Raw genomic sequence first — 16477 nt, 5'->3', positions numbered from 1 at the left:
TTCTTCAAAGTCGAGTTGTAGTTGTTTACCACGTCGAATAGCTTCTCTTCAAAATGTTTGAGCCAACTTTTTGGAGTTTGATGCGGTTCTCACTCTGGCTTCCTTTTCGTCTGACTCTCTTCCTCTACAAAAACTTGTCAATGTATTCATGGAATTTGAGAGCCGTCAAGCTTGTACGGTGACCGATGCGTCCTTCCACGCGCACCTGGTGGAGGTTTCCTTTTCGATATCGGTGGGAGAACCTGTGCGTGGTGGCCATCCATCGTAATCTGGTCATGGGCGAGGGTTCCGGTCACGGCTTCAATGTCAGATATGTAGTAGGTATGGACATGTGGCGTAAAAGTGCTATTATCAGTTTGATCGAGATGATGGTGGTTCATCCATTCCGGCCATGGTGTCACCGCCATCTGGGCTGGCTGGTTATGCCTCACGTGACCACGTGGCTGATGCAACTGGCTGGTATTCATCGACGGGTAGTGGTCTGGGATTGTACTCGGGTCCTTCGATGGTGCACCCGTTCGCATCTACTTAGAACAAGAGGCTGCTGAATTTTGCTACAGTAAATCAGCCTTCTGTTAGGGTTCCTAAATTTTTTGTGATATTGGTGTAGGCCAAGGGGGACAATCGGTTGGGCCGAATGCTGGAGTAGGCCCATGTTTTGGCGCAAATATGCCACGTGCCGTGGGTCCACAATTTGGGCCTTCCTCTCTTGGGCATGTTGCTGCACATAAACTACCCACTACATCTCATGGAGTTGGGCCATATAGTAGGCTGTCACCTATGAATCAGATTCTTGGATAATCTCTTGGGCCGAATGCCAACTTGGTTGGGCTTGCAATGTTGGTAATTTTTAGGCACAAAATCATGGGTCTAATGTGCCGTGGCGCACTAAACCAAGGGCGCGTGTTCATGACATTGATGCCTCGCCATGCATAGGGTTACCTCGTCTCCCTGATTTTCATGCATCCGATTATTTGACCACCTCTGGTTCCAATGCCTCTTCAATATGGGTCAAATTTTGATAATGAAAACTCATATATTCCTATGCCTGTAGGGACCATATCTTGGTGTCCTGACTCCGGGGCTACACACCATGTTTGTGGGGAGGCTACTGTCTTGCACGAGTCCACACCATACTCAGGTATATCTCCTCTCCTTATGGGTGATGGGACTCCTACAAAAATATCGTGTGTTAGGAATTCTAGTTTACCTACAACAAGTAATGCTCCATCTATCTAATGTTCTGTGCGTTCCAAGTATCAGAAAGAATTTGTTGTCTGTATCTCAGTTTGCTAAGGACAATGATGTAGTTTTTGAATTTCATCCATCTTATTGCATTGTTAAGGACATCTCAACTCGAAAAATTTTACTGTAGGGCCACACTTGTGATGGACTCTATTATTTTTCGCAAGTCCCATCGGGTTCCTCAATCAGTGATCTTTCTGCCCTCAACACTAGTCTTTCAACTTCCAACATTGGTGATGATGTGTTTGCCTTATGGCACCGCAGACTTGGTCATCTGTCTGCTTCAATTGTTAAAATTGTTCTTGATAGATGTAAAATTGTCTTTAATAAAAAGTTCATTGATAATATCTATATTGCATGTTAAAAAGGGAAGTCACATAAACTGTCTTTTTTGAACTCTGCTACTAAATATAAGGATTTTTTTTGACTTGGTTGTTTTTGACTTATGGGGTCCAGCATCAGTTGCATATGGCATTAATTTGTATTATATTTCGTTCATCGACATACAAGTAGGTTTACTTGGATTTATCTCATTAATCGTAAGTCTCAAGTAGTTGAGTGTTTTCTTCAATTCCAGAAGATAATTCAAACTCAGTTTGGGAAAGGCATTAAAATTTTTCAAAGTTATTGGGTATTTATCATACCTAAGAAAAGTGATGAAGGTTTTTTGCACCAGTTTGAGAAAAACTTATCAAGAAACAATTGAGACATATCAGTCTAAGTATTAATAGATCCCGAAAGTAAATAAAACGGTCATTCTCTAGCAGAGTCAACTAATGAAAAAGGAAAAACTCTTAGTTTGATTTAACCCTCGGTTACTCCTTCTGGTTTCATGCTTAGACAAACCATGTGGAACTCTTTTAGATGAGTATGGGGGTTCTCATTTTTCAAACTGAGAAAAGTAAGCAATAAACATATTAATCCTGACTTTAACTCGAAAGGTGTTTCACTTGCTGGATAAGTTATGCATAGTGGTTGTTGTTCATTTGGTGTAGCTGTAAGTTTGCGTATAGTTTGATTTGCCATTTCGTCTGAATCTTTAGATGAGTACATATCTTCGGTGTAAGATCCTTCTTCAAATTCGAGTTGTGGTTGTTTACCATGTCGAATAGCTTCTCTTCGAAATGTTCGAGCCAACTTTTATATCTCTGGTTCAAATGTTAGTCCCTGATTCTGACCTGGTCATAAAGAAAACAAACAAAAATTAGAAACTTTCACCAATCCCCAGCGACAGTGCCAAAATTTGATGGGCGTAGAAACCACCAAATATAAATTCTTACGATAAAATAACAATCAATAACAATATAGAGCAATAGGGTCAAATCCACAGGGACTGGCTATCTAATTTCACCTTTTTTCGTGATGAAAATCGTTATCACAGTCACAGTCATGCCCATGATCTGTACATACCAATGCTAAAAAAATAAAATGGGGGGTTTAAATTGATAAAGATAATAAAATAAGGAAATATGATGTGTAATAAAATAAAATAAAAACATATTCAAAATTTCAAAAAAAAATAAATTTAAGCAAATAAAGTAAATTAGTAAATAAAATATTTTTAAGCTTAGTCTTAGCCTCGGTGTACTCCAATCTTGAACCAATCCTTGAAATAGATTTTCCCTTCCAAGCAATAAACTGGTTATAGCAATCGAGGATCCCTCAAACCGCCAACTCTTTCTCTTGTAGTCGATCCTGGTATCATCTGCAAATCGACCCTTGTCGAATTTCTAACCACATGGCACATACCCGTAATTTAAGATTTTGACAGCCTTACGATTTGAAAAGCCCAACTCGAATTAACGGCCTCAACCGTGTAAATCGTTTAAATCCAATCAATATCTCCTTTAACGGAATCCAACTAGCTTTTTCCAATTGAACACGCTTCGTGGGATTTTGAATATAGCACGATCGATTCAACTTCCCAACTGTACGTCAAACGATTCTAACCCAATGCGCGCTTTTGGAATTGAAATGGAATCAACTTTAAAGGACGAATTTGTACTATCCCATATATCGAAGAGATATCGAATACCGAATTGCAAAGTTTTTAGTGTGGATTCATATCTCATGATTACTCTGTTGAAGCAATAATTGGGCCAAGGCTAAAAAGGGTTTAGTTAATCATGAAAAAAAATCATGTTTGAAAATAAATGGTTTAAATACAATTGTAGAAAGTGTAAAGGGAAAGGGCCTTGAAAGGTAATTAAACCGAATAGTTGAAAGTAAAAGAAAAAAAAAAGAATGAAACAACATAATAGAAAAGTGACGCGGGAAGGGAAATAAAACAAGGAATTTTATAGATTCCAAAAACTAAGTGTGTGTTTAATTAGTTGTAGTCACTAAGTTTTTATACACACTTCTAGTGCTAAAATTTAGCTAGATTTTTCCTAAATATTATCACTAAGTAATCCTAAATATTATCACTAAATAAATCAAAATTTAAAAATCAAATTTAAACTAGAGATTAAATTTAAACTAATTATAGAATAAAATATCCTCCAACCTTTATCCAGTCACTTTAAAAAAAATATTTAACCATTCAATCTTTATCCAATCATCTTTAAATCTTCATTCTTTCAATCGAGCACTCCTCTTTGCTTTTGTTCTAATTTAGCCCATCTTTGTAAAAGTTTGAATTCAACACATCAACTTCATTCCTGATAAGAAAAACCAAAATTTAATATCATTTTATTCGATAATTAGAAAAAAAATAAATATTAAAAATATAAATTTATCTTGCTATCACTCACCTTCAACCATTTTTAATGTGTAGAGACATTGTTTTAACACTAACCTATTGGCCAATGATTTCGTCATATACAAGGCTTCCAGTTTCTTCCATAACGTATACATTATTTTCTCCTTTAAAACCCCTTGTAACACATTATTTGTTAGACATAACTAAATTATGGTTAAGACTTTTTTTCATCTAACCTATCTCATTCTGATTGATCTATGTTTGTGGGCTTATTCTCTGTAACGATCCTCTCAAGATCGCTCTGAATTAGTATTATTGACATACGAACTTGCGATAGACTGAAATTTGCGATACCGTCAAACTTATCAGTATCAAACCTTGATGCTGTCATCACTGAATGAGTTAAATGTGGAAATTGAACTAGCTTTAATATTAGTTTGTAGGGAATTAACCCGTATATGCAACAAACAAAAAAAAATAACTAAGAGATTGAAAAGATCAACATACAAACTTAACGTAAAAAAACTCCTCTAAAGAAGGTAAAAAACCATGGATAAAAGGATATTTCACTATAATAATTGAAGAGTACAAGAGAATGAGAGAACCAAAACAAAATACAAATGCCTAAAAGAAAAACCCTTCAAAAAAAAAAAAACAGATTTCTCTCAATCTAAATATTTTTGTTATTGTGTATCTAAAACCTATAGTAACTAAGGCCTATTTATAGGTTGAAAATTGTAGCATTTATGACTAAAATATCCCGAGGTTAATCAGAGTTTAAGTGGAAAACTAAAACAGAATTTAACTAAGAGAAGAAAGCCGAGAAACTTGAGGAGCACGTCGCCATGTCGTGACGTGACGTTTGATCCTGGGATAAAAAAGGATCGTGTAGTTGGGACGAGGGCTTTCTTCTCGTCGTGATGTCGGCTGCTTGTCATGACGAAGAGCTTCTTATTATTACGACGTCACGTACTGTTTTGGTCAAAATATGAGGCATACTTCCACACCAATTTTTATTTCGTTAAAATCATGGTAACTTTTACTATAAAAAATCTACAAAAAATATATTTAATTTTTTACATTCAACAGATTCACAATAATCAATTTATTTTATTTTATTTTTAAAAATTGAATTATTTAATTAATAATAATTCAAAATTTATAAATTAATTTTCACATCATTTTCATACTTAATGAGAAAATCACATTTATTTTCAAATGTTTCCCATTTCTTTTAACTTTAATAGAATAAATTTTCATCTACCCCGTAATGTTTCATGTATAAATAGTTTAGGAGTGAATTTTTTCTAATTTTAGTAATGAATCAAAATTTTATTTATGGTTAATTAATAAGCTTGTTAAAACCAAGATCTGATAAGGCCAAAAGAAAAAAAAAACAAGATCTAATGGATGTAATAAATTTGAGTGACATTTATTGTGTTGAAAGAAAAGAGTGACAGGGTTGGAAGCAAATCTAAACCTCAAAGGAGTTGAAATGGAATATGTGGCTTCTCCAGAGAGCATATAATTATAATGTGATTGTAGGACTAACTCAAATCAAAATAGAAGAAGAAGCAAATCCTAAAATTGAAACTTGAAAAAATATCAGCAAATGGCTCGCGTCGCCTCAAACCCTCTTTCTCTTCCCAGATTTAGGCCTTACTTTCAAGTTTCCGACACTGCCCTCCTCTTCAAATCCCCTTCCCTTTCTCCTTATAGAACTCGCAAGTTTCAATCTATCGCTTGTAAGACAAATCCACTTTCCACCCAAACACAACCCTCCGACGAGGTAACTCTCTACTCATTCTTTGTGTCTTTGCTTTTAATTTTTGCATAATCTTCATTTCTATAAAAGGGTTGCTGCTAATTTTTGCTGAGGGCAATTACGATGAGCACAGTTTTAATTTGCTTCTGCCTTGAAGGGTTGTTCTAGTATTAGAATAAGATAATCTCTTGATTTCCATAATTTAAGTAAACTAAATGTAAGTATGAATGAATGGAAAGAATGAAAATCAAGGTTCCATAATCTAGTGAACTTTTTGTAGGTTTTGCTAACAGGCTTTTTCATAGCCCTTTTTAAGGTATTGTCACTGTATAAACTTCTTTTTTATGCAACATAGTAATTGATGTTTAATCTATAATATCAATTCGTTGAATGAGAATATTTCCTTTAATGGTAGCTTTTACTTATTTCCTTAGGGAACTCGTAAGTAAATCCATTCATTTAAATGCCAGATTGAAATTTATGTAAAACTTATCATTGCCATGGCTAATTGTTTTATTAGATTTTTTACATTTTTTTATAAATCTAAAATAATTATTTTTTTTTACAATCATTCGAATCATTCTATCAACAAAAAAAAATCTAAAAACCAACGACACGATCTTTCTTTTTCCCAGCGATAAAACATTACGTCACGACATGGCAACGTGCTCCTCAAGTTTCTCGGCTTTCTTCTCTCAATTAAACTCTATTTTATTTTCCCACTTAAACTCTGATTAAGCTAGGGATATTTTAGTCATAAATGCTACGAATTTCAACCTATAAATAGGCCTTAGTTACTATAGGTTTTAGATGCACAACAACAAAAATATTTAGATTGAGAGAATTCTATTTTTTTTTTGTTTTGAAGGGTTTTTCTTTCAAGCATTTGGGTTTTGTTTCGATTCTCTCATTCTCCTGTAATCTTTAATTATTATAGTGAAATCTCCTTTTATCCATGGTTTTTTATCCTGTTTAGAGGAGTTTTTTCACGTTAAATTTTTGTGTTGATCTTTTCAATCTCTTAGTTATTTTTTTGTTCGTTGCATATACGGGTTAATTCCCTACAAACTGATATTAAAGCTAGTTCGATTTCCATATTTAACTCATTCAGTGATGACATCATCAAGGTTTGGTACTAATAAGTTTTGACGGTATCGCAAATTTTAGTTTGTGGAAAGTTCATATGTCAACAATACTAATTCAAAGCGATCTTGCGAAGATCATTACAGAAAATAAACCCACAGACATGGATCGATCAGAATGAGATAGGTTAGATTAAAAAATTCTTATCTATAATTCAATTATGTCTAACAAATAATGTGTTACAGGAGGTTTTGAAGGAGAAAATAGAGTATACGTTCTTGAAGAAACTGGAAGCCTTGTATATGACGAAATCATTGGCCAACAGGTTAGTGTTAAAATAATGTCTCTACACGTTTAGAATGACTGAAGGTGAGTGATAGCAAGATAAATTCGTATTTTTAATATATTTATTTTTGGCTAATTATCGAATAAAATAGTATTAAATTTAGGTTTTTCATATCAGGAATGAAGTTGATGTATTGAATTCAAACTCTTACAAAGATGGGTTAAATTGGAACAAAAAGCAAAGAGGAGTGCTTGATTGAAAGAATGAAAATTTAAAGATGACTGAATAAAGATTAAAGGGTTAAATATTTTTTTTTTAAAAATGGTTGGATAAAGATTGGAGGATTTTTTATTCTATAATTAGTTTAAATTTGATTTTTAAATTTTAATTTATTTAGTGATAATATTTAGGATTATTTAGTGATAATATTTAGGAAAAATCTAAATAAATTTTAGCACTAGAAGTTTGTATAAATACCTAGCGGCTACAACCAATAAAACACACACTTGACTTTTGGAATCAATAAAATTCCTTAATTTATTTCCTTTCATGCGTCACTTTTCTATTCTGCTGTTTCATTCTTTTTTTTCTTTTTCTTTTACTTTCAACTTTTTGTTTTAATTACCTTCCAAGGCCCTTTCCCTTTCCACTTTCTTCAATTCTATTTGAACAATTTATTTTCAAGCATTATCTTTTCCATGATTAACTAAACCTTTTTTAGCCTTAGCCAGGTTATTGCTTCGATAGAGTAATCGTGAGATATGAACCCATACTAAATACTTTGCAATTCGCTATTTACTATCTCTCTAGTATATGAGATAGTACAAATTCGTCCCTTAACATTGATTCAATTTCGTTTCCAAAAGCGCACATTGGGTTGGAATCGTTTGGCCTATAGTTTTGAAGTTAAGTCGGTTGTGCTATATTCAAAATCCCATGAACAAATTGACGTGTTCAATTGGAAAAAACTAGTTGGATTCCGTCAAGAGAGATAGTGATCGAATTTAAACGACCCACATGGTTGAGGCCGTTAATTCGAGTTGGGCTTTTCAAATTGAGACATATCAGTCCAAGTATTAATATATCCTGAAAGTAAATAAAATAGTTATTCTCTAGCAGAGTCAACTAATGAAAAAGGAAAAACTCCTAGTTTGATTTGATCCTCAGTTCCTCCTTATGGTTTCATGCTTAGACAAACCATGTGGAACTCTTTCAAATGAGTATGGGGTTTCTTATTTTTCAAACCTCAGAAAGTACGCAATAAATGTATTAATCCCGACTTTAACTCAAACTGTGTTTCGCCCGCTGGATAAGTTATGCATAGCAGTTGTTCATTTGGTGTAGTTATAAGTTGGTGTATAGTTTGATCTACCATTTCGTCTGTATCTTTGAATGAGTACATATCTTCGGTGTAAGATCCTTCTTCAAAGTCGAGTTGTAGTTATTTTTCACGTCGAATAGCTTCTCTTCGAAATGTTAAAGCCAACTTTTTAGAGTTTGATGCGGTTCTCACTCTGGCTTCCTTTTCGTCTAACTCTCTTCCTCTACAAAAACTTATCAATGTACTCATGGAATTTGAGAGCTGTCAGGCTCATATGGTGACCGATGCGTCCTTTCACGCGCATCTGGTAGAAGTTACCTTATCGACACCGATGGGAGAGCCTGTGCATGATGGCCATCCATCGTATTCTGGTTGTCGGCGAGGGTTCCGGTCTCGGCTTCAATGTTAGATATGTAGTAGGTATGGACGTGTGGCGCAAAAGTTCTATTATCAGTTTGATCGATATTGTGGTGGCTTATCCACTCCGGCCATGGCATCACTACCATCTGGACGGGCTGGTTATGGCTCGCGCGACGACGTGGCTGATGCAATTGGCTGGTATTCATCGACGGGTGGTGGTCCAGAATTGTACTCGGGTCTTTCAATGGTTCATCCTTTTGCATCTACTTGGGACAAGTGGCTGCTGACTTTTGCTATGGTAGATTAGCCTTCTGCTAGGGTTTCTAATTTTTTTAATGGCTGTGATATTGGTGTAGGCCAAGAGGGACAACCGGTTGGGCCGAATGCTGGAGCAGGCACATGTGTTGGCGCCAATATACCACCTGCAGTGGGTCCACAATTTAGGTCTTCCTCTCTTGGGCATGTTGGTGCTCATAGACTGCTAACTACATCTCATGGAGTTTGGCCATATAGTAGGCCATCACCTATGGATCAAATTCTTAGCCAATATCCTGGGCCGAATGCCAACTTGGTTGGGCTTGAAAATGTTGGTAATTTTTCGGCACAAAATCATGGGCCTAATGTGCCTTGGTGCACTAAATTGAGGGTGCATGTTCATGACATTGATGCCTCGCCATGCGTAGAGTTGCCTCGTCTCTTTAATTTTCATGTATCTGATTATTTGACCACCTCTATGTTGGTAATTTTTCAGAACAAAGTCATAGGCCTAATGTGCTATGGCACACTAAACTGAAGGCGCGTGTCCATGAAATTAATGCCTCGCCATGTGTAGGGTTGCCTCGTCTCCCTGATTTTTATGCATCCGATTATTTGACCACCTCTGGGTCCAATGCCAATACTACTCAATATGCGTCAAATTTTGATAATGAAAACTCATATATTCCTGTGCCTATAGGGACCACATCTTGGTGTCCTGACTTTGGGGCTACACACCATGTCTCTCAGGAGCCTACCGTCTTGCACGAGTCTACGCCATACTCAGGTATATCTCCTCTCTTTATGGGTGATGGGACTCCTACGAAAATATCATGTGTTAGGAATTCTAGTTTACCTACAACAAGTAAGATGCTCTATCTATCTAATGTTCTGTGCGTTCCAAGTATCAGAAAGAATTTGCTATATGTATCTTAGTTTGCTAAGGACAACAATGTATTTTTTGAATTTCATCCATCTTATTGTATTGTTAAGGACATCTCAACTCGAAAAATTTTGCTGCGGGGCCACACTCGTGCCAGTCTCTATTATTTCTCACCGGTCCTTTCGGGTTCTTCAGTCAACGATCCTTCTGCCCTCAAAACTAGTCTTTCAACTTCCAACATTTTTGATAATGTATTTGCCATATGGCACCATAGACTTGGTCATCTGTCTTCTTCAATTGTTAAAATTATTCTTGATAGATGTAAAATTGTCTCTAATAAAAAGTACCTTGATAATATCTGTACTCCATGTCAAAAAGGGAAGTCGCATAAACTGCCTTTTTCGAACTCTGCTACTAAATATAATGATTTTTTTGGCTTGGTTGTCTCTGACTTATGGGGTCCGACATCAGTTGCATGTGGCATTAATTTGTATTATATTTTGTTCATCGACATGCATAGCAGGTTTACTTAGATTTATCTCATTAACCGTAAGTCTCAAGTAGTTGAGTGTTTTCTTCAATTTCAAAAGATGATTCAAACTCAGTTTGGGAAGGGCATTAAATTTTTTCAAAGTGATTAGGGTGGCGAATATCGTGCGTTTACACAGACTCTCACTAATTTTGGGATAATTCATCGTCTGTCATGTCCGTACACGTCAGAGCAGAATGGAGTGGTTGAGCGAAAGCACATGCACATTGTGAAGACTGGTCTTACTATCTTAGCTCAAGTAAATCTGCCCATGGAGTACTGGGGCTATGCTTTTTGTAGCGCAGTGCATCTCATAAACCGTCTACCTACTTTAGTGTTAAAAGGACAATCCCCATATCAGATTCTGCATGGTCAGAAAACTACATATGATCATTTAAGGGTCTTTGAGTGTTGTTGTTTTCCCTATTTGCGTCTGTTTACACAACACAAGTTGGATTTTCGCACTCAGCCTTGTATATTTTTGGGATATAACTCTCAACATAAAGGGTATCATTGTCTCACTCCTGATGGTAAGGTAATTTTTTCTCCTCATGTTGTTTTTTATGAACGACAATTTTTGTTTTCTTCTCTTACCATGTCCACTGTTACTCTTAGTTCGACTGTCTTCATGTATGTTTTGCTGGTTAAGTCTACTACTATATAGTCTGCCATCCTAGTTGCGACAACTACTGCTGCTTCACCTTCTCTTAATCCCATACCGTCTACATCCAATGATCCTTCGACCGAGTTACGAACTGCTCATGAGAATTTCAGGCCTTCATTTTTAAACACTAGATGTTCATCGGTTCAAGGAGATACTCCAGGTATAGTCTCTTTGGCATCTCCGTCTATTCAACCTGTGAATATTCATACTATGATTACTAGATCTAAGACCAAGATTTTTAAACCTAAGGCTCTATCTGCTAAAGCCGTTGACTTTGAACTACACACAGTTGAAGAATCACTTACTGATCCAGAATGGAAACTAGCAGTTCAAGCTGAGTTTGATACCCTTATGGCTAACTCCAATTGGGAGCTTGTCCCTCTGCCCTGTGGACGGAAGGTGATAGGATGTAAATGGATTTTTAAGTTAAAGAAGAATTTTGATGGGACCATTGCTCGGCGCAAGGCTCGACTAGTTGCAAAAGGATGTTTGCAGGTTCTTGGGTGTGATTTCAAGGAAACGTTTAGCCCAGTGGTCAATCCTCAACCATTTGAACCATATTAATGGTTACGGTTTCTCATGGTTGGCAACTACGTCAAGTCGATGTCAATAATGCATTTTTAAATGGTGATTTCATCGATGAAGTTTTTATGCAACAACCTTCAGGTTATGTTCAAAGTGGTCTGGATGGTGAGCAGTTAGTCTGTTGTATGACAAAAGCATTATACGAATTACGTCAAGCACTGCCTGCTTGGTTTAATAAATTGAAATGATTTTTGGTATCTACTTGATTTTGTATATCCAAATCTGATGTGTCTCTATTTGTTCGAGTAGCGATCGAGTCCGTTCTCTATATTTTGGTTTATGTGGATGATATTATTGTCATAGGGAGCTGGGTTGAAAGTATTAATAGCTTTATTCAATTGTTACATAAAGAGTTTTCTTTAAAGGACATAGGGGATCTCCACTATTTCTTAGGTATTAAAGTTACTCGATCTTACAATGGCAGCCTGCACTTATGTCAGTGCAAGTACATCAGAGATCTTCTTGACAGGAGTTCCTTAGCCAATGCTAAAAGTGTTCATACACCAATGATCAGTTCGTCCACATTATCTAAAGATGAGGGCGAACGTCTTGTTGATCTTGTAGAGTATCGTAATCTTGCTAGTGCACTTCAATATCTGGTGTTGACTCGGCCAGATATAGCTTATGCTGTGAATCGTATTTGACAATTTATGCATGCGCCCACTTCAGTTCATTTGGTTGCTTTAAAAAGGATTTTACAATATTTATGAGGGATTATTGATCATGGCCTGATTTTTCGTCCATCCGACATACTATCTTTCGTCGGTTATACTGATGCCAACTATGGGTTAGATTCTGATGATCGCTAGTCTACAACGGGATGTTGTGTGTACTTTGGCAGTACACTCATCTCGTGGTATTTGAAAAAGCAACAGGTTGTTTCTTGATCAACAGTAGAAGCTGAGTATCGAAGTCTTGCTATCAATCTGGTCTTACATTCTGCTAACTCCCTTACTATTTGGTGTGACAATTCTAGTGCAGTAGCGTTTGTTATCAATCCGGTCTTACATTTCAAGTTCAAACATGTTGAACTGGACCTATTCTTTGTTCGTGAGAAGTTAGCTGATGGTTCACTCATTGTTGTTGAGGTTCCAGTGTGTGACCAAGTTGCTGATGTTTTTACAAAACCATTATCTATCTCGTTGTTTACTCGGTTTCGTTCTTTGCTTTGGGTCTTACCTATTGAGAAGCTGAATGAATCTTAGAGTATGAGAATGTGTTAGGCAGATTGTTAGTCAGTTATCAAGACTGGTATATTGTTATAGGTTGTTAGCAGAAGTTAGCCTATCTTCCTCATGTATATAAACCACATCTCTGTATTGATACAAATAGATTAAGAACACAAAACTATTTTCAATCATTTCTTTCAGTACTTTCAATTTTTTAGAGTTACTAACAAGTGATGACTAGGAAGGGAGTTGGGAATTGGAAAGCCTGGATTCATAAATCCCTTAACATTAAGATCTCTTCCCATTATATCATCTTCTTTTTCTTTTTTATGAAATAAGTACTGAAATTATGCCTTATCATGGATGACCACGGTATCTGGCTTGTTATTCACTGATTTTACTTTCTTAATAAATATATATATATATATATAACCCCACACATTTTGATGTGCTTACTTTCCAATTTTATCTTTCAAAGTGTTGTCTTCTTTAATTAATGGTTTTCAATGTTGTTTATAATTTTTACTGGAAGAAGAAAAAAGAATGAAACTACAACTGCACAAGAGGAAAATGGGAAATCTTTGTATATATTCAAATAATTTGAGGTCGAATCTGCATGGTGGATAGTTGAATTAAGATACAAGCAAAGAACAAGAAGCAACCATGTGATCAATTAGAGGAAATTACCAATCGTAATCTTCAGGCTTGGCAAAAGGGTACTTGAGATATGCATTTTTAACTTGTGAAGGATCTTTAGGTGTGTCCCATGGATACTTCAAGGATTTATCCCTTGGGAATTTCCTGAAGTTCAAAAATGGAGCCCAGAGCAGTAGCCTGAATAGAGGACGAAACACATGAATTTACAGTTCATCATGTAAGTAAAATTTCAATCCAATTGGACATTTTAGATTACCATGTGTTTGCATCCAAACTCACCCCGGAAAGAACAAGAACACACACATGAATTGCAAGTACATCTCCAACAGATTTCTTCTATACCATCTTATCCTAAGCCAGTTCATGATGATTGGCTGCCATTTCATCAAATCATTAATCATATATGAAACAAATAATCATAACAAAGCATTCAAAAAGAAGAGGAAAAAAAAAACCAAATATCTAAACCAAAACACTATCCAAATTCAGAGAGACTGAAAATGGCTGTGTTATACATGTGTACTTACGGGCACGATGAGGAAGTACCCAAAAGCAATAATTCCTAGTTGAATTATCACAGTGATGAGATCTGGCTCATTGTTTACCCCTGTAACAGCTAATGCCGGCAGCTCAAACTGGTTCAAAAAACCTTCATCAGCATTTATATAAAATGGGTTACCCAAGTTGGATGGTAAATTGAAATTAAAAATAAAGATCTCACAGTGGAAAGAAGGGCAGCAGTTGGAACAGCCAAGCTGGTCTTCTTTGCATCCAAATAATTATTTGGTTTTAATTTGATGTTTGTAACATTGGGTTTCTGAAAGAATGATGAAATTTATGAAGTCGAAACCAAAAAATTATGCTGAAAAGAAAATGAAAGGAAGTTGAATTTACCTTGTAAAGTTTGGGATAGTTGGTTGGTTTGTGTTGAGATGTAAGGTTGAAGAAAGGGAATTTGGTGCTGCATTGAGATGGAGAAACATAAGTGGAAGGCAAAGCCTTGGGGATTTGGAAGCTCAAACAGCTGCACATATTTCAGAACCGTAGAAATTTTTTTTGGGTTGGGGGGGGGGGGTTATTTTCTTATCGGTTTTGAGTTAAGAGTTCCATGGCAGAGAATGCATGGATTTTCCCGGAAAAAGATTTGGGGAAATTGGAATTGTCAAATATTTCTGGGGTGCCACGTATTATATTAGTTCTGTGAAGATAATGCGGGCTTAAAAGAAGTTTTTTTTTAAAGAGTTAGTTTAACATCTACATTGAAAAGTTTGGTCAAAAAGTATTTTAGAAAAATGAACTTTGAAAATTTCCATAGTGTTTATCATAAGAGTTATAAATAATTTTTGAGAATTAAAATGTTTATTTTTATTCTGATGTTATAAAGTAAAAGATGAAATGAGCGGATAAAAAGATAATTTAATAGAAAAATACTTTTATAAAAATCAAAAATTAAAAATTTTGAAATGAAGATTTAGTTTGAAAAGTTAATTGTGTATCAATTTTTTTAGTTTAAAATCAATATTTGGGTTGAAAAACATTTTTTAACTTAAATAATAAATAAAGCCTAAAGGGGTTAATTACAAATTTGGTTTCTAAACTATATAATTTTTCCCACTTAAGTACTTGAAAGTTTATTTTAATTAGAAGTGATATTTAAATTATCAACTTTATTTCATTTTACTCAAAAATGATAAAAAACTTGACATGTGACGTGTTCTTATGTATTATGGTTTGTGGTAAAATGAGGTGAATTAATAGTATTAAAAAAATTAGGTGCCTAAGTGGAATGAGGTAGCATATTTCAAGGACCAATTTTACATTTAAACAAAATTTAAAAATAATGTATAATGTATAATTCTATTATAGACTTTGTACTTTAAAAGTTAGAAATTCCATCCTCTTACTTTTTCAATTTAAAAAATTTTAGTTTAATCATTATTGTTGTTGATAGCCTCTGTTAAAATTTGTCAACTTAATATATTCACTTTTTGTCAATCATATGACATGTCACATGAGGATAACTTGATATGCTAAACTAACAAATTTTGATGGAAAATACTTACGATTTTAATGATTGGATAAGAATTTTTAAATCAAAATAGTTGAAGGACTTATTTTTTAACTTGCAAGCATAGGGACTAAATCTCAAATTTTATCAAAGTATAAGGACTAACAACAAATTTTAACCTAAATTATATTCAATCTTTTAAGTTAAACAAGAAATCCTGTAACAACCCGATTTAGGGCCTAGTCGGAACAGTGGTCTCGGGACCACAAATCCAAATTTAGAAAATTATTTTTATTATTTTTATGAGGTTATGGTACGATTTTATAAGTGCATGTAAATTTTGGTAAGTTAATTTTAGCGATTTCTAGTCCAATTTTGAAAAATGACTAAATCGCATAAAAGGCAAAAGTTACATTTTAGTACCCAAATGTGTTAAATAGCTAGAGAATCAAAATTGAGGGCTTTTAAAGGGAAATTACACCCTTTTTAATAGTGTTAGCAGGCCATGGAGTGAGGGGAGACAAAATTGTCAAAGTTAGATGAAGTTTGGGTCACCAATTTTTACTAGTTTCATTTTTAATAAAAGAAAAAGAAAGAGAAGGAAAGAGCTATCATCATTTCTCCCTTCTTAGCCGAAAATATCAGCAAATATTTGGGGTTTAAGAGCTTGAAATTTTAGCTACTTGAAGCACTCATAAGTAAGTGATTTTGATAGTTTCTCTTATTGATTTTTGCATTTTTTTAGACCCTTGAAGCATAAGCTTTCAAATAAGGGTGATATCTTACAAAATAGTCAAGAGTTTAGGATTTTCCCATGGATGTATTTGTGATATATGCTGAGTTTTTTATGGAATTATATGAGTCCTAGTTGTGTTATAAACAACTTTTGTGAAAAATGTTAGCATGAAGTCACCTAAAAGGACTATTTTGCATAAGTTGCAAAATAAGTGGTTAGTGTGTGAAATA

General features: G+C 34.9%; 1 protein-coding gene across 1 annotated transcript; it reads right to left on the bottom strand.

Annotated features, from left to right (window-relative positions):
* Positions 1 to 13417: 13417 nt before the first annotated feature.
* On the bottom strand, positions 13418 to 14698 carry LOC107886269 (NAD(P)H-quinone oxidoreductase subunit L, chloroplastic). Its single transcript, XM_016810167.2, has 5 exons — positions 14398 to 14698; positions 14225 to 14320; positions 14031 to 14138; positions 13783 to 13877; positions 13418 to 13680 (listed from the first exon to the last, which is right to left on the bottom strand). Exons 1-5 carry the CDS (start codon positions 14533 to 14535, stop codon positions 13530 to 13532), a joined length of 588 nt encoding a protein of 195 aa, XP_016665656.1. The 5' UTR covers positions 14536 to 14698; the 3' UTR covers positions 13418 to 13529.
* Between the last annotated feature and the right edge of the window lie 1779 nt (positions 14699 to 16477).

The sequence above is a fragment of the Gossypium hirsutum genome, chromosome A03 (genome assembly GCF_007990345.1).
Source record: "Gossypium hirsutum isolate 1008001.06 chromosome A03, Gossypium_hirsutum_v2.1, whole genome shotgun sequence".
NCBI classification, from domain to species: Eukaryota; Viridiplantae; Streptophyta; class Magnoliopsida; order Malvales; family Malvaceae; genus Gossypium; species Gossypium hirsutum.
Note: the sequence above shows the minus strand (reverse complement) of the source record. Positions and strands in the feature narration are given on the sequence as shown.